The sequence below is a fragment of the Orbicella franksi genome, chromosome 11 (genome assembly GCF_964199315.1).
Source record: "Orbicella franksi chromosome 11, jaOrbFran1.1, whole genome shotgun sequence".
In the NCBI taxonomy this organism is placed as follows: Eukaryota; Metazoa; Cnidaria; class Anthozoa; order Scleractinia; family Merulinidae; genus Orbicella; species Orbicella franksi.
Window position 1 is genome coordinate 25,213,036 of NC_138155.1, and position 21,928 is coordinate 25,234,963.

Sequence of the window (21,928 nt, forward strand, 5' to 3'; positions counted from 1 at the left end):
ATCCGGAAAGGTAAATGTGAATGCCATTGTTACTAGTAATTTCGCACAAATACAATGTAGTAAAGAAGGCAATATCTTGATGACTGTAACACAGTACAATTCCAATAACAGTCTCACACCTGAGTTCAAATAAGCTTTGTTCGAAAAAAGAAATAATTTGGATGAACTCATTAACATACTGACAAAGGAGCTGAAGAAAGATCTATGATCCAAATTTTGTTTAGGACCCAAGATCCGAACATCAAGACAGGCACAATCCAGAATCCGTGCCAAAATTCATAGCTGATCCATGATCCACTGTGTTTTCAAAATCCACGAATCCGCTCGATTTACCACAAAAATCCACAATCCGTGCGCTTTTTAAGGCCAAATCCGTCAATCCGAAAACCTATTCACCCCCCTCTTTTAACTAAATCATGTTACCATTTCATTATCCATAATAGAGAGCTAACCATGAACAGGCTAATCAGAGCATTATTTGAATGTTTAGTTGACTATGCCAGGCTTTTCTTGACGTTCAAATTATATTTGTTTGTTGATTAATAGAGTGTAGTGTTTCCAATTATCCCAGCAGTGCTACTCATACCATGACACTTAATAAATAGTGACATACGTGTTTTTTTTTTTTTTTTTTTTTTTTTAATTTAATGGTTTGCATTGCAATATATGAGAGCCTTTTACAACCAGCAAACTGGACAAACAGGTCTATTCAATCCTCCTTAGGAAAAAAGATGGTGACTGGTACATTTACCCATAGTTCTTAGCGCACGAAAACCTTAACAACGTTCATAAAAACGCACAGAGACGTTATAAAATCTTCAAATCTAGGCTACTCAATGTGCTTAGTACAGGGACAAATATTGTAAAAAAAGGCTTTCTTTGTGCCTTATAAGCTGTGCTAGGTTCGCAAGGTACATGTGTATTTTGGTAAAATGTACAGCCGCCATCTTTTTTCTTACTGTGGATTGCCATATAAAGAATACAAATGATCAGTCATACTTGGTTTTTAATTTGTCTGTTTATTATTCTGAATTTGATCAAAGGTCAAACACATTGTTCTCTATGTGGAACATTTATGAAACTCGTCTTCCACAATCCTACTACCAAGAGAAGCTGCTGAATACTGGAGACTTCCTGTTTTCTGTCAAGGTATACATGTGCTTTCATGTATAATGTATTTAATTTATTTTTATGTCATATGTGTTGCATCATATTGCATGTACAAGTACAGTGTGTACATGTACATGTATGTATCAGTGTTTATATTCTATTTTATTATGTGGCTGTGTCTCACAAGGACTGGGAACTACCGAATTCACAAATTTGATTGGCTGAAATTGATATTGAAAGCGGTCTAGATTTTCCCATCTAGACCGGCATCTAGACCAGTTACATTTTGTGGTGAAAAAGTTGCTAACTCAAATGCAAAAATATTGACTATTTTCTTCTAACGATATTTATCTATGGAAGTGTCAAAAAGCCTGATGCAAATAAAAAGTAAAGAGGATGAGCAAACTTTGGCAGAATTAAGTTCATTGCTGTTCGCAAGCAAATGTCAGCTAGCTAGCACAAACCAGTTACATTAACCGAATTAAATTGTTATTGTTTGCCATATAATAGATATCTTATTAACTGAGCTTAGTCAGTCTGTATGGGAGAATCTTGACCTCGACCGTGTGTACAGACCTCACTGTGTTCGGTCAGTACTCACAACCTCAGTCAAGATTCTCCCATACAGACCTCCTGCTCAGTTAACAAGAGCTAACTATAATCTATGCTACAAACACTTAATTAAGGTCTTAAAGGGCAATTGTATTGAGATGACAGCACAAAACCCAACATGCAGGTGTGGGTTTTCTTGGTCAGGACTGATAGTTTAGCATTAAGATCAGTTTTGAGAATGTGCACGTCCAGGAAATACATGTATCCTTCTCCACCTGCAAGACAGGTATGAAATAGAAATTGAGTTGAGTAAGCAGGCATTCAAAAATCAGTTTTTTAAGAAGTTGAAAGATAAAGGGAGCATATCCATATGGTACCCAAATATCAATGTTCATAATGGATCTGTGGGTTGGGTGGTTACATTCAGACTCAGTTTTGGCACTTTAATTTAGCACAGACAAAGGATAAAAAGGAGTAATATCCAGTTTTCCATCTAGGAACATGTTTGTGCTTACTGACATGATAATTGCAGGGCTGTACAATTCTTCTACTTGACTGATTTCTGTTGTAAAAAATACAGTAAAAAAACAGGGGTGCCGTGGACATTTCATAAAAAGTGTGGATACACTGTAGTTCAAAGTTTATATGTTGAAAATCAAATTGTTGTTCCAAAAAATCAAATTACCGGTATTAGCAGATGTCTTGGGCCTGACCTGGCTGGCCTGGCCCTTCTTCTTAGCACTGCTCATCTTTTTTGGCCCATTATTTTTTCAATGTGTAACATTTCTTGAACAATCTTTACCCCTCTGTGTGAGAGGCAGAGGACTTTATTGGGTATTCTCTAGACACAAATTGTTACTCTAATTGAACTTGTTTTGTCATTTATTTCTCATTTTTTGCATGACCTCAAGGAATACAAACTTGCACAGTTCCACTGCTACGGGAGATATCTGACAAAACATGTTCAAAGGAGTCTAACGCTGGGAGAAACTGCAGAACTGGATGCAGACACTTTTTACAAGATACATTTGCCAAATGGTTTTGATGACATGGCTTCTGCTACGATGGTGGTAGGTGTACAGCCAACGGTATAAATGGGTAGCAACAAATTTTATGGCAGGGGTAACAGGGCTCTGATGGACTAGCATTGATCCCATCCAGGAGGGAGTAGAAATACTTCTACATCTACATGTAGTGGCTAATTGACAGATAGCTAACGGTTAGTTAACGGCCTTCAAAGGATTTTAACGCTTTGTCCCAACATCCTAACTGCAAACAAGTTTTGCCTAACGGTTCAATTCAGGTTTTGCCCCGATGGTTTGATGGCTAACTAAGTTTCAGTGCCTACATGTAACAGCTCATGAAAACAATCTGGAACCGTTGAATGGCCTAGAAAAAATCTAACGTATAGCCGTGAAAGTGTCCATTGCTACATGTACATGTAGCATCTGGCCTACTTGAGTTTTAGCAATTGGTGCCATGCGTGCGTACAAATAACTGTGTTGCTAAATCGCTACAGAAATAGTTCAACAAAATTTTATTGTAGATGAGACAACCTCAGATCAGTTAAAAGAAACCCTCATTGATCAATGTAAAGGGGATGAGCTGTCTGTCTTTACTAGGTACATGTAGGCTGTCTAACTTACATCTAGCAATCCCTACTCCATAACAAATCTAAAATGCCTCCTTTCGTTACTGACCTTTTCAAATTACAAGTTAAATACATTTAAAGATCTTTATCCATCTGCAGATTAAAATAGTATTACCAGTAATAGCAAATTATCAGGGCAGGTACTAAAATTAACATGGCTGTACATTTAATATTTATGGAAGTTCAGTTACTTTTTAGATCAACCTGGTTAATAATTTTTTTTTTTGTATTATTATGAGGCCCTGCTGCCAGTAGAACAGCATTGTCAGGAATAATTAAGTGGTTGAATAATACACATGAAGTTTAAGAGTCATGCAATGGCATATTTAATTATCACCATGCATACAGTTGTACATGTATTAAACTAGCCTCCTCCTTCCAGCAACTAACTAGCCCCCCCCCCCCCTAAAAGTTTCTGTTACTCTGTCTGAAGCTCTTTTTGTTCTAAATCCTGGTTACAGTTGAGGTCAGCTCTTGGTGAAGCTATTTGCTTTTATCATGTAATCAGTGCTGAGGATCCTAAACTACAGGTTAGTAAACAAGTTTAACTTACTGTAAGCAGGTTGTTTCATTTTCAGCTAGTGTACATACATGTATGAATTTTGCACATATTAAAATTAAATTATTATTTATTCAATCTAAATAACTTGCAGCAGCAAGCACTATATCACATTATATTTTGTAAGCATTCTTCCTTTTTTCCTCACTTGATATACATGTGATCATAAATTGTAATTTAATGAAATTTATAATTATTATTTATTATAAATTGATATTATTAAATTATAATTAACTACAGAGTGGCTATGTGGGAGGCACGTTGGCCTCATGGTTAGTGCACTAGACTCTGGAGTGAGTGGTCCAGGTTCGAGCCCTTGCCGGGGACATCGTGTTGTGTACTTGGGCAAGACACTTTACTCTGATGGTGCCTCTCTCTACCCAGGTGTATAAATGGGTACCAGTGAATTTAATGCTTGGGGGTAACCCTGTGATGGACTAGCATCCCATCCAGGGGGGAGTAGAAATACTCCTACATGTCGTCCCTACATGTTACTGAAACCAGGATAAGCTCTGGCCTGATGAGCCACTTGGCTCGTATGCAGACTTAATCTTTTACAAAGTTGCCATAATTAATTTTTATTTATTAAATACATACACGACCACATCAGCTCTGCCAAAACTTTTCTAATATATTTGTGCCTATTGTTAATTAATGTTAGTACTGTATGTAGCTAAATTGTTAATTTGGTTATTGTTTCCTCATTGCCTCTTCCCCTTCTCCACCAGAATCCTGATTTAGTGTGTCATTGTGTTGCTGCTTTAAAAGTTCTTCGCTTGACGACACAAACGTCACTTCACAAAGAGGAATTGTGCTGGCTGGTCTTCAATGGTAAGCAATATTCCTTTGAATGTTCAAGCCATGTGGACATTTAATCTTTACTGCCTTGGCAATTTTACTCCATTATTGGTCAAAATCGTGCTTAAGGTATGACTTAGTACTTGCTCCTGTACTGAGTATGTGCTCCTCCTTGCTCCAGTTTGAAATGCTCCTCTTATCCCCTTCTCTCCTCTATGGAGCAAACGGCATCAAATGAACGGTTCTCCACTCATTATGATCCTAGGCTTTGAGTTCGATTTCATGCCATCTGCCACTGCAGAACTTTCTTGTTCGGCTGACCTTCTTCAGTTGTTTTTAGCCCCCTCATGTGCTTTCTTTTCACGTGTGGGTTTCAGAAAAGGCTCTGCCTGGTCAGCTACATCTATCATGAATTGTTCCTACTACAGTATGATCAGTACTGTACTGTATGTTATTAATAAATATTTTTTTTTTTTCATTTTTTTTTTCAGGCACTGTGCATATTTACTCGATCTGCAGACATTTGATGGCTTGTGGACACAGTAGCAAGGTAAGAATCAACCATAAACAGTAACACTCCATCAACATGTACATGTAAATAAATTTAATTCGTAATGCAGCACCATGTTCTTGTGAAGATCTATTAACTGAAGGACCCTTACAGATCCTAAAATAATGTTAAGGTTCATCAAACAGTCCATTATTATATACTATATGGAAATACGCCCCCGAGATCTAGGTGAAAATAAGTACATGTACATGTGTACACTCAATAATGGCTTTTCATTGGATTTTCAATTTAGAAATAGGCTTTGATGATAACACAAATTCAGGATTTTCTGTTCTTAAGAAAGACGTCAAGCTCTGATATCTCATCTACATGTACCAAGTGCTTGCCAATCAATTTAGCCTGTGGTTTAATTTTGTTACATGTACAAGTCATGTAAATCAACAGTTCTATCAGTCTGAATTTTTGTCATCATATTTAGATGTAGCAACTACCCTCCTCAAAAGAAAAGTAGTTTGATAATCATGTTCAAGGCGACATAATTTTTTCTGGAAGATGTGGAAAATTACCTGCTGGGTTGATCAATCATTTGCAGTTTTCATTAATAAAGCATGATAGTGTTTGTAAAACAAACTCAGCCCTTAGTTTTTTATGTACATTTTGTTTCATTAGGCCTTAGAGTTCCTTCTTTGGGCATGCATGTGTCTAGAATCCTCCATCCCTCTCCTTACTGTCAAATACCTGACATGGCGCAGCACCCTATACACGGCAGTATGTCAATGTTACTTTGACCTTAAAGTTCCAATACATGCTGAGACATTTGCAAAGAGAGGCCTGACCAAGGTGAATGAACTGAGCGATATTGAGAAGATGAGCACATCAGAGGCCACCCCTGAGACTGATGCTGCTTTTCGACAGGCTAAGACCAAGATGCAGGTCATGATTTTCAAGAGGGTGGTGTTTGAGACTCGTAAGAGACCTAAGGGTCTGCTGAGGCCTAAAACAAAACCCAACCTTAAGGATTTTGCTCATGTAAGTAGTATATGGAGTACATGTAGGAAATGATTTTAATTTTTAAATGAATGGCCTGTTTTCTTGTATGGGTGTACATTATAGCCGGTACAAAAGACCAACTGACACACTGCAGCTAACCAATGTCTCTGAAACAAAGAAAATACAATGTTCATTCCCTTGTGAACTGGTTTTTGTTACAATGTTACTTGACAATGTAAATGTAGTGTGTTTATAATGGTCGACGCACTTTGCCACAACTAGCTAGTTTTCAGGCATGCTACTTAAACTGAAAGAAAGAAGTATTTCAAATTAACATAATATATGCAGCCTTAAAAATCCCAACTGGTGGGAATGAAGACCAGTTTGCTATATATTTACAAACTTGACTATGAAGTCGAACCAGTGTCTACTGAGAAACAACACTTCTGGCTTAGTGGTCAGAGAGGAACTCGAACTTGTGACCTGCAGATTTCAAGTCCATCCTAACGACTCGGCCATGTACACTGTCTCCGTAATGGTACAATAGGTACATGAGGACACAACACACTTAACTGTCAGATCACTGTGACAACATTTCTTTTATTCTTCAGTCTTCTCTTACAGTGCAGTTCTCGTAGTTTGTACATGAATTAAGATGTTGTGTTTGGGTTCAGCTTACACTATCTTTGGAAGAAAATCATTTTGCACCTGTTGTATACATATGAATGGTAAGATTACTTCATGAATGACTACATATATGTACAGTGCATGTACTTTCAATCTTCCATTTTGCCTTCCATCTGTAGCATGCATGGCCCCGCACACCCACTGAACGACTTATGTCAGACCTGCAAGGCACAGCCGCCAAATTTTTGGCGATATTAGAGGCCCTCAGCGAGACGCACAGACGCACACTTCACTGTGAAGCACCAGCTCCTGATGCAGAAGACACAGCTATTGATGTGTGTGCAGAGCTGTTCTTTGCAGGAATGGAAATTATCGCTGGTGGTGGAGGGTCAAAACAGTCCCATGTGGTAAAAAATAAAGGTGGAATCCACCCGTCTGTCATGGAGCTACAGAACACTTCTCTGATGGAGCTTGTAGCCAAAGGTACATGCACTACTCAAGAGTATTAATTTTGAAATAAGACTTTGTAGTTTCTCACTTACAGAAAGATATTATTCACTGAGGAAATAGCTCCTCCTACACACACACTCTAAATGATTTCTGAGAAAAATCTCCCCAAAACTACTTTGGGTCTGTACAAAGGCTTCTAATCATTGTCATCTTCCTTCTTTCTACTTCCTCTTGAACCCCTTCAGCTCCTCCTTCTTCCTCCTGTCTTCTTTTCCCCTCTTCTCCACCCCTGTCATTGCGGAAGTCATTATTGATCAATTATGATCATTGTCCTCAACATTTGTGTTGTCATCAACATCATCACCAGCAGCACTACTACCTTTATCTCATTTCCACTATTTTACCACAACATACAGTGTAATTTAGAGTACGAAATGTTAAATTAATTTTATCCTGACTCTCAAATTGATTTCTCAATGTAGGTGAAAATGGAGTACCTCTCCCTGCTCTCGTCAAATTTCTGAAGTATGCTTTCAGCTATGAGCAGTGGGAATCATTTGGAACTCTCATTGAGCCTACACTTCAGCTTCTGCAGGAACAGAGCGACATTAACAGCTTGGTGGACATTAAAACTCTGCAGCTGATGTTAGCTTTGGAGCCATTTTACAATACTGTCAAGAAACCAAAGAAAACACCGACTCATACTGATGAAGGTGACACAGCTGCCCATACACATGGTGGGTGTATCAAAAGGTTTCTTTTAATCATAATTCTCTTTTAATTCATATATATCGTAATCCCAGTTGGAGGCATGGTGACCTCATGGTTAGTTTGCTTGAGTTCAGATCAAGCAGTCTAGCTGGGTTGTAGCCCTGACTGAGGACATTGCATTGAGTGTGTTTTTGGGCAAGACACTATACCCTGATGCAGTGCCTCTCTCCACCCAGGTGTATAAATGGATAGTGGCAAATTTAATACTGGGGGTAACCCTGTAATGGACAAGCATCCCATCCAGGGGGAAGTAGAAATACTCCTAGTCGCTTCATGCTACAGAAACAGGAGACAAGTGCCACTTGCCTCACGCAGAGACAGTACCTTATACTGTAATCCCTCAGATTTCATAGGAGGCATTCTTAGTGAAGATTCCTTTTAAGGATATAAAGCAGGTCCTTGAGGATCTTCAAAGAACTTTACCCAGATCCTGCAAAGATTGGTTGTGGCACCTGCCTTGAGGCTCAGAGTGTCTGTAGCCTACATGTACTTTGAATGTTGTGTCCTTGAAGAAGTCACTCAATCTCAAAAAGACCAACGTGTTAAGTTATTTGGATGTTGCTTTATGTGTAGTGGATAGAATACAGCATACTCTGTAATCCATTTCTGACTTGTCATTACTTACAGTTGTTATAGTTCTGTATCCACAACGGAATAGACAAAGAGTACTTAGCATAGCCAATAAGCGAATGGCATTCGAGATAGAACACTATTAGATTTATATTACATGTAAATAATTTATCATGTCTCAAGCTAAGCTACTGTAAAGTGTATGCACTTACGATGTTTCCAACTGGTGTTCTGGCTCCACAGGGAAGAGTGGAAATGTACTCGAGGAGCTGACATATCTCGCCGACGTTATTCAGTCCTGCTCTGAAGAACCTTTTAAGGTTTGTTCATAAGTTATAGATTATTTAATTTTCAAACAGCTGCCCTTTGAACTTTTCAAATTTTGGTTAGGTGTGGTAACCCAATGGTTAACTTTATGGTAATTTTGACTCCATCTACCATAGAATAAGTTATAACCCATGAGTCACTTGTAGTTTCTTGGTATACACACTCACCTAAAGGCTAACATGTATAATGAGAAAATACATGTGTCTCATGGGCTATTCCATAGTATACCACGAGACAGGGCATAACTATTTTAGACCAAGCTTACAAATATCAAGTTCACAAACCCCCAATTCTTACATTACATTGCATATTTTCTTGTCAGTCTGCCATCCTTATGAAAGACAATGACATGATGGTAGATGCTGCTCTGTTCCTCTGGTCAAAATGCAAGCCTCATTTTCAAAGAATCCTGTCTTCATCTGTGGAAAACTGCAAGCAGCTGTTGAATGAAGTGTTTGTAAATCGGGTAAGTTGTAACTTACATTAACGTCAGTAACCTTCTCGTTTGTTTCTAGGAGTTACTTGTCGACTGAGATTTTAGATAGGGCTGATCTCCAAAGTTATTGGTCAGGAGTGAACAATTTGCAGGTTTAGTTGTGCAACATTTAATAGCAAAAAAACTGCTGGTAATTAAAAGGTATGCTGCTAAGCTTGACTTGTGTTTACAGTACATGAACGTGTAACGACGTCACAGTTTGCACATCTCGAAAAATTTAGGGTAAAGTACAAATTACAAATTAAGCCTAAATTTTTCAAGTTTGTCGTTTGTAATCCATGTCTATCTTCTCCATACTTAACCATCCATGTTCCTTTTATGGTTTTTTACTACCTCTTTAGTGTTTTTCTATCCGCTTAGTTAAATACTATTTTCAGGTTTCTTTCCATGTAAAGATAATTAATTTTGAACATGGCCAAAATGCCGGGACTGAGCTCCTTTAACGCGGAAAAAGTGTTTACATGCATTCATCCATATAGCAACATTCCTAGTTCTTTGCAGGACAAGAAACTAGTGAGAGATGCACTACATAGTGATAATGTTATGATTGATACTGTAATTTTGCCGATTGTTTCCCTTTTCAGTGGCTCTACATTCTGACTGTAGTACACACAGCTCTCTCCTGGAGTAATGCCTCCAGTTTTGATCCCATTCTAAGTGCAGAAGTGACGTTGAAGTTCTCTTTACTGCTGGAGTGTAAAGCAGGTCTCACTGAACAATCCCGGGCTGGCAGTGCAGACATACAATTTGCAGAAACACCAGCACTGACTTTATCTCCAGAGCATGTGGACAGTAAACAGGTTGGGAGTTGATTGTGCAATGTTTGCCATTGTGGGAGGTGGCCCCAGCTGTTCAAAGGGTGGATAATGTTATCCAATGGATACATATTACATACAATGGATAAATCGCTATCCGGTGAACAGCGTAGTTTGCTTTGCCAACACTTATGTCCTGGATAGCGATTTATCTGTTGGATAGCGTTGTTCAACCTTTGAACAACTTGGACTCTCGATTGAGCAGCCCTGGCTCAAGCTGTTTTTGTGGCCAAAATTTTTCGTGATTTATCGCAAAGTGTTCTTAACTTTTATAGTAAGTAAAAGTGTAAAGCTTTCAATTCTGTTACTTCTAAAATTGTGTATTAAAACCTGCTAACGACTTAAGAGTCACTTGATTAACAACGATTTCAAATTGACGCGTTTTGCTTTTGACGTGCGTCAAAAATTTGAAGCCGTCCCACACAAATAGAAACCGTTCCCGAACCTGGCAGATACACAGTAGAGATCTAATAAATATCTTTAGTTACTAACCTCGTCTTCTCGTTCTGTAGTGTAAGTGACGGATCCTAGTTTTTTCCCTTCGATTTATGGCGATGGAAAAAACTTAGTCCGTAACTTACAGAACGGTCCTCGAACTCGGTTAGTAAGAGGTATATATATATTTTTTCCTTTGACTTTGCAGGAGAAAACTGAAGCAGAACTATCAGAGAAACCTGCTACTGGACCTGGGCCTCTGACAGGTCTGTTGACGGATTCCAGCAAACAGATGACTGTCACCATGGGCGGGGTCAACACAGGCCCAAGGGAGGTGCTGAATAAGGTACTGGACATTCTGGAGCAGGGGCTCCGAGATATTACCAGGGCACGTGATACAGTGATTAACACAAGCAAGAGGAACATTGCTGATGTCAGCTGGATTAAGGTAAGGACATTCTAGAGAGTAAATACATCTTAATGGTTAGCGCACTTGATGAGCCAACAGCTTTTATTGGGACAAACAGATCAGTCAAGGATCGAGACTTGAGACTCGATTCTCGCGAGAATTGAGTATCGCGGGTCGAGTATCGAGTATCGAGAATCAAGTTGAGAAACGAGTCTTGCAAGATGGAGAAATAATGAGCTTGTCGCTTCAGTGATTCCTTGACAGACTATTAGAATAAAAGGATCGCAACTCAGGGAAAGTTCTACTGTAAAACCAATGTGAAGCAATGCATGAAACATTGACTTCATGCGGACAATTCTGCCTAAACAGCGCAGTTGTAGTAACCTCGCTGTGCCCCAAGTGCCAACTCTTTGTTTGTTTGTTTTTTCCCTTTTCATCAGCCTTCTTCAAGTGTAAGTAAACTCAAGATTGAAGATGAAGTCACAGAACCTGAGGAGCCCAACTTGTTGGAGAGGATGATAGAAGCTTTGCACATCGAGTTGCTTTTTGTGAGGCACAGAATTGCTGTCAAGTTAGCCAACTTAGGGCAAGGTATTACAGGCGAGATCTCTTTGAAGTTATTATTTCAGGTTAAAGAGGGTAGGGCTTGGAAGTGGACTCCTACATACAAATGTTGTGAGTATTTAAATGATGAAAGGAAACCCTATAAAAGTGGAATAAGTATCAAACAATTCCTGTAGACCTGAACAGGTCTTCAATAGATGGGGCATGGTCCTATTAGCCAAAAGTACTTGTATTTTGACAACTTTAATTTTCACTGCTTACAACAGAACCCCAAGAACCGAAGAAGTCAGCTAAGAAACAGAAGGTGAGAGTTCATGTTTATCTTAAGACTTGTTTGAATTGTATTTTCAAATAACAGGGTTTTCTTAAATGAAAACGAACTGTTGTAAAATCGTATTTTGAAGAGGGGCCTTCCAAACAGTGGCTGTACAATCTTCTACAGTAGCTTACTAAAACTAATACATTATACTTGTATTTTGCTGACCGGATTGATTGGTCCCTGTTTAACATGATAAGTAATTTGTTTGACGTTTTTTCTCACCTGACAGGAGAAGTTAAAGGCTACCAGTACCAGCTCCCTGCAGTTTAGTGAAGTAGAAAATGAATTGCAGTCTGATTGCAACAGGAATCCGCTGTCCAAGGCTCTTCTGCTGATGCACATGGCAGGACAGGCTGTCACGTCAAGGAGTCATGTGGGAACTGAACGACAAACACAGCTTCTACAGGTATGAAATTTCACAAGAATATCTTTATATTCCTGTTCAGCTACACTGCACTGTCACGCCCTCATGATTCTCGATTTTGAATCACGCAGTCACGCTTTTGTGTCACACATTCTTGTTTTTTTTTGTATCAAGCATTCAAGATTGCTTTTGTAACACGTTCTTGTTGTTATGTGAGGCATTCTTACTTCTACATCATTCACGTATTATTGTGTTGCAACGTTATCCAGCACAGGGTCGTGCTTTAGTGTCACAAGTTGTTTTGCATCACTGGCTCTTTCTTTTGAGCTTCATTCGGGGTTATCTATCAGCCACATATTATTGCATAATTAATGCTACATATTATTTGTTTTGCCTTACATGCTAGTGCTTTTTGACCTCACATTCTTTTCTTTATCTCACACATAATGAGAATTTCACATTTCTACATCACTCATTCTTTCTTTTGCATGTATGTCACGCATTCTTACGTAACGCTACCAATTCCTACTGTATCTTTTTCACGTACATACGTGTCACGCATTCTTGATCTCACATTGCACATTATTATGCTTATGTCACCGCCACAATCTTACTTTGTTTCTGATAATTGCAGGAAAGCCAAGAGTTGATTGTTAAATGCCAACAGCAGGAAAGAAAGGTGTCCAGTTGGAACAGACAGACAGACACTAGCAGTGATGACACACCTCCTTCAGATGTACCTCCTTCTCCTCTTCTTCTTTACCGCAGCTCTTCTGTGTTGGTGTTCAAACCAGCTCCTTTCAAACACAGAAGTGGAGAAAAGGTGAGGTTCATACAAACTAATTTGGGAAGAAAACACTTCCATGTAGGTGTGATTGCCGGGTGCAAGCAAACTTTGTTCTTGGGCAAATATGTGTTGGGCAAGTGAAATTAACCTCAGAAGTCTCAAAAACTGTATTAAAACAGTTATGTATAAGATGTCCTGCCACATTGAGTGAAATAGTGGTTGAAAGCATGGATTAAATTGAAATCCAAGAATACTCTGTTTACATTTGTCCTCTAATAGCCGTTTTGGCTGACATATTTGCAAGTAATATGGTAACTGGTTTGAACACAGGAGTATCAGTAGTTCGTATAGTGTGATCGTCCGGGTGAGGGTAGTTCTGAAAAGAACTGTTGTTGGTGACTGACGTTCCGACAACCTGACTGCAAGTAATGTTTAAGTGGGGGCAATTGAAAACATAAATTTTCAGGCCCATCGGGCAAGTGGATTTCAATTTTTTTTCCCTGCCCTGTAATAATATACACATAATAGATAAACTATTCCTGCTTACAAATAACGTCATGACAGGTAACATGAGAAGCATGGTTTTACATTGGACTCTCTTTAAACGCATACAGAGGCAGAGTGATTTAAACTGGTCGCGTTTGTTTTCAGGTGGCCTGGTACCGACTCTTTGCAAGGTCAGCAAGTGGCAATAACGTTAAAGTCAGACTCAATGACTATCAACTTCCTGGGACTGGAGAAGAGGTACGCTTTGTGTTACTTACAGCTAAGACATCAAGGTTTTGTAGATGAAGAGCCACAAACAGGTATTCTTTCAGGAGAATTGAGGAGAAAATTTTGATAGTGATAGCAGATGTCTATAATATATCCAAGTTGTTGCAGTAGTGAGCATTGACCCATCTAAAATTTTTGGTACCAAGCGAGTGTAATGGATAATTTAACGTTGACTGTAGTTTGTATGTTAATTTTGTTGTTGACCTCAGGTCCCTGCTACCGCTGACATCCAATTTTATGTACGTGGGCTCAAACCCGATGAGAAGTACATGGCAGCCGTGGCAGCGTATAATGCACACGGGAAACTGATTGGTGGAAGTATTGGCCTCACTTGCCGTCCAGTGCTGGCTGCTCATCCGCTACCAACTCTCATGGCATGGGGCTACCTAGCACAGGTACGTGACAAGTTACTGCGTGACGAATTACTTTGCTCCTTGAGCGGTCTTTGGTAAACCGTGTGTTAAAGTTAAACGCTAAAAGAAAAAAAAAAAAAAATGAAACGGTGTGGTCGAAGCTCTTTAATATGAAGGGGTGAAAATGAGGAGAAACTATATGAATTCTGGTTTCATTATAGAGGCGCCCATATTAGAGTAGCCTTCTATGCAGGCGCTCTTTGGGCTCGTCACGCAATCTTCTAGTTGGGGGAGATTGCGCGACGATACCTAAGAGGTCGTAGGAGGCTAATATTAGAGGTGCCCACATTATGAAGACGTCCATAAGAAGTTGTGCAACTGTATATTGATCGATTTAAGGCCTTTTTCCATGCTCAGCTTGTGAACAGAATTTTGTATGATTTTTTCTTCTTATTCAGACGTAATCGTCTAGACACTGTTATTAATCTATACACTCTGTTCGCTAATTTAGGGTTGTCGCAGGTCTAGGAAAAAGTTAAGGAAACAGGGCTAGGCAAGTCGTGGGTAAACTTCATCACTTTTCTCTCATTGGAAACTAAAAGCCTGGAGGGAATTACACGTACGCTTTTGTAGGGTTTTTATTTTTAGGGTCACGGGAAGCTCATTTTCAGGAAGGGGCTTATTTTCAGATGTTTATGGTACATCAGTCCATCACCATAGGTCGGTTGTGCCTGCAGAAAGCTAGATGGTCCTTTTATGTTCGTCGCGTAGAATTCCCTATCAATTGCGGTCGAGCAAAAATTTCCCAAGCGGGGAGGGGTAAGTTCAGTCGTACGATACTCAATGACATCAACTAGAATGCCACTAATTTACTGTAGATTGTATGTCATGGTTACATAACGCAATATTTTGTGATTTTTTAGCTCTCCTTCACTTCTGGTGTATTATCTGTTGCCAAATCTGCTGCTTCCGTTTTGTGGAATTATTATGTGAAGGAACCAGAAATATGTGAAGAGAATGCAAATATACAAACAGCTAGTTCTGATTTGTACATCTCTCTACAAAGGTATGTTAGCCTCTTCTGGATTCGTCTATTTCTAGCGCTTCTCAAAATTCGTTCATTTCAAAGCTGACGGATGATAAGAACATAAATGTAGTTGATAGAGGGAAATGGATGAGAAGCCCGCTAAACATCAAAGAAGCAAACAAAAAGGCTAAGATTTATGTTGGAAGGTCCTTGACCCTGCACATCTTTTGTTTTATGCTCATTGACTGTGCATGAGTTAGACAATCGCAATGCTCCTACTGGTTAGTTGTATGAGTACACACAACCATCTTTTGTATTTTGCCAGGTTTTGTGCAGGCCAACCCCCCAAAAAGTTAACAAAAACATACAACAATGAACTTTGCCAGGTTTCATAACCATTTCCCTCTCTATGAACTATGACACGAATAAAGAATTTCAATAACCAAGGAAGGTTGTCTTGATTGACCCCCTATTTCTTAGAGGTAGCATAAGAACGATTTTTTAAACGTTGGTCAGTCAAGAGAATTCAAGATTTTGATTGTTGCCAGAATTTAAGAAATATTTGGTTAAAAAAAGAGACACTTAATCGTTAAAGGCTCGAAGCAACGACTATTTATTCATAGTTTATATGTACAGTGTGATCGTCCGGTAGAAATCTGTCCTGGAAAAATGACTGTTGTTGGTGACTGATATTTCAGTCGACAACCTGACCGGGAGGCATCTTCAGATACATATGAAAAGTTGTCTTTAACTGACAGCTTCAAGTCATTGGTCAAATTTAACACATTCATTCGTTCAAAGTTACCAATAAGGTGCAATCATATCGAAACATAAACGCCCTTTGCCTGCAGCATTGGTGCCAATGGGGGAGGGGGCGGGGGGTACAACGTAGCTTCACATCGACATCTACATTATGGGGGTCTTGCAAAGGGAGGCATGCTCCCATCACTGCAAGACATTAAATAAAAAAAAGGTAAAAAGCAGGGTGGGGGGTGGGGGGGGGGGGTAAAAACCTTAAAAATATATAATAAAATATGTACATAATTTTAAAAGATTACTAAGAAAAGTTAATTAAGATTAAATTCACCAGTGATACTGTAGTGATACTCTCTTTGGCAGAGCTCAGCGTTTTTCTCCACGAAGCTTGTGACTGAATGACATCCCTCTCTCTTTGTGTCTATTTATCAGGGTTGATGAGGACAGACTGCGCGAGTCTTCTCCAGTGTTGGCGAGACTTTTTCTCCAGAGCATCTTTATCTCTGTGGAAATCAGAATACGAGAGGGTCATCTTTTCTGTGACTGCCTGTGTGACAGTGGACCACCCTACACAGGACAGGCAAGTGGAAAGAAATGTCCGGAAGTCAATGGGTTAATTGATCGTTACTTGTCACAGGATTGTGAATGAATCAATGAGAGCGTGTTTTACGCAATATATCAAACGCGGAAGACCTTGTTTGACCACATTTCCAAACACCGAGAAAAGAGTTGAAAAAAACGACGCGTAGCGAAGTATTTTTGACGAGCGTCGAGGTGTTTGAAAATGTAGTCAAACACTATCTTGAATGTTTGATATATCTTCTCACTAGAAACTAAAACTAGGGAGAAAGAAGAGAAATAAAGTCGTTAAAAATCTGTGCTAATTAAGATCAGATATCCAAACACCGTCACGGTCGTGATGTTCTTTGTGTAAAACGGATGAATTGCTAATGAGTTTGAGAAATCTAGGAAAACCACAACGATAAAACAGTACGTCGACGTTGCTCAATGGTTTCTCTTGTATCGTGCAGCAGTTAAGGTATCAGTAAGGGGAAAATTTGCAATTTTGCATAATTTTACTTTTTTAAGCGGTTGGATAAATCTTAAAGTAATCTTTTAGATAAAAAAAACTCCACGAAAAAATGTTATATCTGCCGCTAGTTATTGCGCGAGAAAGATTGTTTTACATATTAATTACTTAATTGAGAGTTGACAAGTTCTGTCAAATAAATTAATTATCGAGGCAAGAAGTCACATGACATCAAGATCATGCTGAGTTGACACGCGATTCGCGCGCCGTAATCAGTGCCGGATGTCTTCGAAGAAGACAGAGCGATCTTCAGGGGCACCCAACGACCGTTTTCTCTCTAATGCTGTTAGATGCTGTTTTAGGCTTTCTGGAGTACTTTTAAAGCTCTGTAGGTTAATTTTAGGTTGCACTAAAAAAATTTTATCTGTTCGGATATTCTAGGGGAACTTGAGTATTCTCGAATTTATTAGGGCTTTTTTGTCCATTTCCCGAAAACCTTAGGTCTTATCGCCTTTCCGAAATTGATAGCTGACCTTTTTTCGGAACTCAAAACGACATTTTCAACAGTCCGAAAACAACAGACATTAAATTTCTCATGTCACGAAAGTTCGAGGTGCCAATTCTCTCAAGAAAATCAGAGGGGATTAAAAGCCTTCCGAACAGATAATTTACCGAAACGATCCGTTGGGTGCCCCTGGATCTTGCCCGTTTTCATCGGCTAAAGGAAGGCCAAAGAAGGCGAAAAACACTTTCAACAAAGAGTGGGCCGCTAAATTAGCGGAAAGCGGCAAAGGGTTCGTTTTACAATCAAGAAAAATTACTGGATGAACGCGACAACGATCGCGATCACGAAGCCAGCGAGCAAGCCGAAATGAGCGCAAGCCGCGCTAAAATACTGTTGCAAGAAACTGTCGAAGCAGAGGAGATTGACGAAGAGAAGTGGACGAAATTGAAAGGCAGATCGATTGTACAAAATTAGAATCAGCAGTGCAACATTTTTTTTTCTTACCCAGCTATTGTCATTTCTTCCAGTATCTTTGCCTTTGCATGAACATCAGTCGATGTAGTCCCGTTTACGGCGTCCTCTCCAGCGTTTCCCTTTGTGCGCTTGCATTTTCTCGGGAACCTTCTACGGGCCTTCGGCATGTTAACAGTGACATGGTCATAATTTTGAAGATTAGTCAACCGATACGTAAAATTTCGAATGCTAATATAGTAAATCAAAAGATAATTTCACGTTTACTAACTTTGAAATTCTGACTTCACACATGAAAAAGCGGTTTATTCACTGGTGAATAATTTATCGCGCGCCGTCGCGAAAATTTGTACCTGTTCCATGTTAACTGTCACAGTCCTAGAAAGTTGATTCCTCTGCGGTGTCTCCCTTGTTGTGATAATCTCATAACACTTGGATGCCGCCGAATTTTATTTTTTCCCTGTTTCTCGAAAGTAAAAATAGGCGAGTTGTACGTGCATTTCGAGTTCCAGGTCGGCAGCCCCTGGACCAAATTGGCTGAAATTCGGAGAGAATGTTGTCAGAACGATCGCCGACAAAACCGTGTCTGCGAATTCTGATTACTCTTTTCATTAAAAAGTTATGCCTTTTTTTCGCGGGCAGTCCTATTTTTTTGCTTTTTCTAACTTTATCCTCTTGTAAAATAATAACAAACGCATGTGCCAAAAATCTGAGACACGGTTTTTGAGGTCAATGTGTGAAGAAACGGATGCCATGTTAATCGTTTTCTCCGACCTAAATTTAGCGGGCGTATACCTTGATTTATGGGTTCGTGAAGCTTTGTAACTATATTCACATTTTCGAAACACGGTAAATTTTTATCGTTTTAAACAGGTCAGGTCATAATCTGTAGTTATTAAGCTTCCAGTAAATATACGGTTTATATGGATTTTTGTTAAAGCCACGAACGCTAGAGCGGACCGCGCGCGGATGGTCAAATGGGTTATACTGATACCTTAAGCCATGGAGTTCCTATGATCAGTCACGGTATTTTGAGTTATTTCGTTTGCGTACAAAATAACTGTTACATTGAAGGTAAGCTGAAAATCATGAGTAGTTTACTAGAATAGAAAAATACTAAAGAGATAATGATAAACCATAAAGGAACAAGGATGGTTATGGATGGAGAAGATTAACACGGATTACAAACGACAAACTTGAAAAATTTAGGCTACACTTTTTAAGATGCGCAAACCGTGACGTAGTTCCTTTAAAAGAGTTCTCATTAATGGATATGTTTTTTCTGTAGGTTGCTCGCCTTGAAGAGTGTGAGCGGCTTTTACTCGCCATTCAGGTCGCTGGCTGGTTAAACGACACAGCACTGTGTTTACAGGCTGTGGTTCAGTGTTACGGCTTATTGGCTCCTCTCATCCACCAGAAAATTCCTGCTAAACCAGTTGTACAGGTTTGTAGATCCAAAGTTTACAAATGTTAAAGCCGGTGTTGAAAGTTGCATGAAATGGCCTTAATCTTTCTGTCATTAGCAATTAAATCTACTAGCGTTCTATCACGAATGCTGTTCTCTGATTGGCTACGCTACTACTATCTATTCTGTTGTAGATAGTGAGTAGCGTAGCAGTCTGCGCTTGTTAACAAAATGGCGGCCGCTTTTTAGCGTTTTCAAAGTGTCTGTGAAGAGGATTTACATAAAGTTTTTGAGCGACTGGTAGATTTATACTAAAATATTTTAGATTATTCGATTTCTATGAGTATAGTAATAGTTGACGAGCGCGCAGCCCGAGTAAACTATCACGCGATAGAAATCTCGACATATTCTTATTGCTGATATTGAAAAAAATATTTTAATGGTTAAAGTTCTCTGTTTTAGGTTTTATTGCGATGTCATGCTGTTCTACAAGAGGTTCCGTCATTGACGCGCCACAGGAAGTCCACTTCTACATCAGACAGTTTGTCACACATGATCGCTACAGTGACTTACTACATAGCAAAGGTAACGCAATCCACTGGATACACATACATGTAACCAGTGGTTTAGTAACATAGACGGGTACTCTGATTATTACTATTCGGTGTTTAGATGCCGCGCCCAACATGATCCAAATCGAATTCAATGAGTTAAGCTCATGTGAGGTTTGGCGTCTCAATCTCGGATCGACTCAGTCGTTCTTCGCGTTTGGCTTAGCCGGGAATAACGGCTGTGGACCGGCTTTGATTCATACACTGAACTGCACAGGAGCTGAATCAAATACATAAATAAGTTAAATGTATTTTTAATGTATTTTGAAGAGCCGAGCGTGGGCAAAAGAATACATTGCGCGTCATCAAAACGGCGGCTTGGCGGGTTTCGCTTGTCAGGGAAGAAGAAGATACATGATGGCCAGTCAAACTAGTCTTCACATACAAGAATACCATTTGTAGAACTAGTGAAGACTTTGGGTGAAGTAAATTACGTTTGTGGTACCTGTCGTCCTAAGACTTGTAGTGTTATCTGAAAAGCTTCTCTGTGAACCAATTCAGATTTTACAGATGTGGAATGAACAAGGAGTAGCAGGTGCGATAATTGAACTCGGAAAGAAAATGTTAAACCTTGAAACTGCCCCGGACAGTGCTGGTACCATGACAACCATGCAAGCAGCAGCTGCCATGGCGACCGCCACGCTGGGTGGACCATCTCCGAGTAAGAACATAAAGAAGAAGCCTGGGGCGAGTAAGAAACCAAAAGGTGGAGGAGGCAAAGGAGGACTGGGGAAATTGGAGAAAGAAGCCGCTGCCTTTACTGCGGATGCACAGAATGAAGAACTGAAGGCGTTAGAGGCTTACATCTTGAAGCTTAGCCAGCAAGGTGAGTTTTGTAAGGATTCGGGTCTCTTCCAGCTAGCTACTACCTACTCTCATGGGAGGACTGAGTTTTTCATTTCATTTGGGAACACATTAAAATAAGTGGGAATATGAATTTAGTATTTTTCGTGACCCTTTTGGTTATCGAGTTACACCCTTAGTTTGAGGTACATTGTAGATCTCTAAGCTGCTTATCTCTCTTTACGTTTTTACTTTGTCGGTTCACGTTGTAGGTTTTAAGAACATAAATAGCCATTCTTTCTATTTCTGTTGTTCCTCCTCACTTTCGCTCGCAAATCATTTAAATCAGCGAGACGATATATGAAAATGGTAGCCTATGTAAGTGAACCTTTTGAAGTAAAGCTGTTACAGCGGGGACTCTCGAACCATGAACACCTAACAGTTTTTGTACATTTTTCTTTTTTTTGTGATAATCCAATGAGGGTTGTTTATCTTCTTCTTTGACTTCCTGTTTGATCATGATGTCAAAATCTCTCATTGCGTAGTCTCCAAGCAAATGCACAAAACAAATAATAGTAATGGTAACTATAATAGTTACGTTAACTGTAATGGTAACGGCAACAGTAACAGTAACAGTAACGGTAACAGTAACGGTAACGGTAACGGTAACGGTAACGGTAGCTGTAAGAGTAACAGTAACGATAACGGTAACTGTAATAGTTGAATATTAATCCCTAGAATGTGATTTTGATGCCCCTTTTAGCTTTGAACCGTGATGACGAGGAGTTAACTGGCTCTGAGGATCCCTCTGTTCTTCATTCAGTTGTGACGAATCTTCCAGCACAGCAGGCTTACAAAGAAGGTAAGAACGTTTAAGGGGGATCTTCAGATGGAATTTAGTAATTTTGAGGATAGGATATCTGATCAATCGTTGTTTTTTCTTTGCACTTGTCAAACTCATTGATGATTCATCAGTCTTAAACAAAGGAAATCATGACTGTGACGGTGTTTGGATATCTGATCTTAATTAGCATAGATTTTCAAGATTTTAGTTCTGTGTTTTCTCCTTAGTTTTAGTTTCGATTGAAAAGATATATCAAACACTCAA

The 21,928-nt window shown here is 39.3% G+C and overlaps 1 protein-coding gene across 2 annotated transcripts in view; it reads left to right on the plus strand.

The window, feature by feature from the left end:
* Positions 1–21,928, plus strand: part of LOC145460506 (cilia- and flagella-associated protein 54-like) — a 51,000-nt gene that overhangs the window by 2,344 nt on the left and 26,728 nt on the right. For both annotated transcript variants that reach the window (XM_081445346.1, XM_081445347.1), the window contains exons 3-26: positions 1,044–1,149; positions 2,574–2,732; positions 3,775–3,843; positions 4,601–4,703; positions 5,162–5,220; positions 5,851–6,210; positions 6,978–7,281; positions 7,731–7,985; positions 8,833–8,909; positions 9,239–9,382; positions 9,997–10,212; positions 10,871–11,110; positions 11,512–11,662; positions 11,902–11,939; positions 12,184–12,360; positions 12,953–13,141; positions 13,757–13,849; positions 14,089–14,274; positions 15,156–15,298; positions 16,448–16,595; positions 19,310–19,465; positions 19,889–20,011; positions 20,539–20,863; positions 21,584–21,682. In XM_081445346.1, the coding sequence (XP_081301472.1) occupies positions 1,044–1,149; positions 2,574–2,732; positions 3,775–3,843; positions 4,601–4,703; positions 5,162–5,220; positions 5,851–6,210; positions 6,978–7,281; positions 7,731–7,985; positions 8,833–8,909; positions 9,239–9,382; positions 9,997–10,212; positions 10,871–11,110; positions 11,512–11,662; positions 11,902–11,939; positions 12,184–12,360; positions 12,953–13,141; positions 13,757–13,849; positions 14,089–14,274; positions 15,156–15,298; positions 16,448–16,595; positions 19,310–19,465; positions 19,889–20,011; positions 20,539–20,863; positions 21,584–21,682 (3,920 nt within the window). The remainder of the gene's footprint in view (positions 1–1,043; positions 1,150–2,573; positions 2,733–3,774; positions 3,844–4,600; positions 4,704–5,161; positions 5,221–5,850; positions 6,211–6,977; positions 7,282–7,730; positions 7,986–8,832; positions 8,910–9,238; positions 9,383–9,996; positions 10,213–10,870; positions 11,111–11,511; positions 11,663–11,901; positions 11,940–12,183; positions 12,361–12,952; positions 13,142–13,756; positions 13,850–14,088; positions 14,275–15,155; positions 15,299–16,447; positions 16,596–19,309; positions 19,466–19,888; positions 20,012–20,538; positions 20,864–21,583; positions 21,683–21,928) is intronic.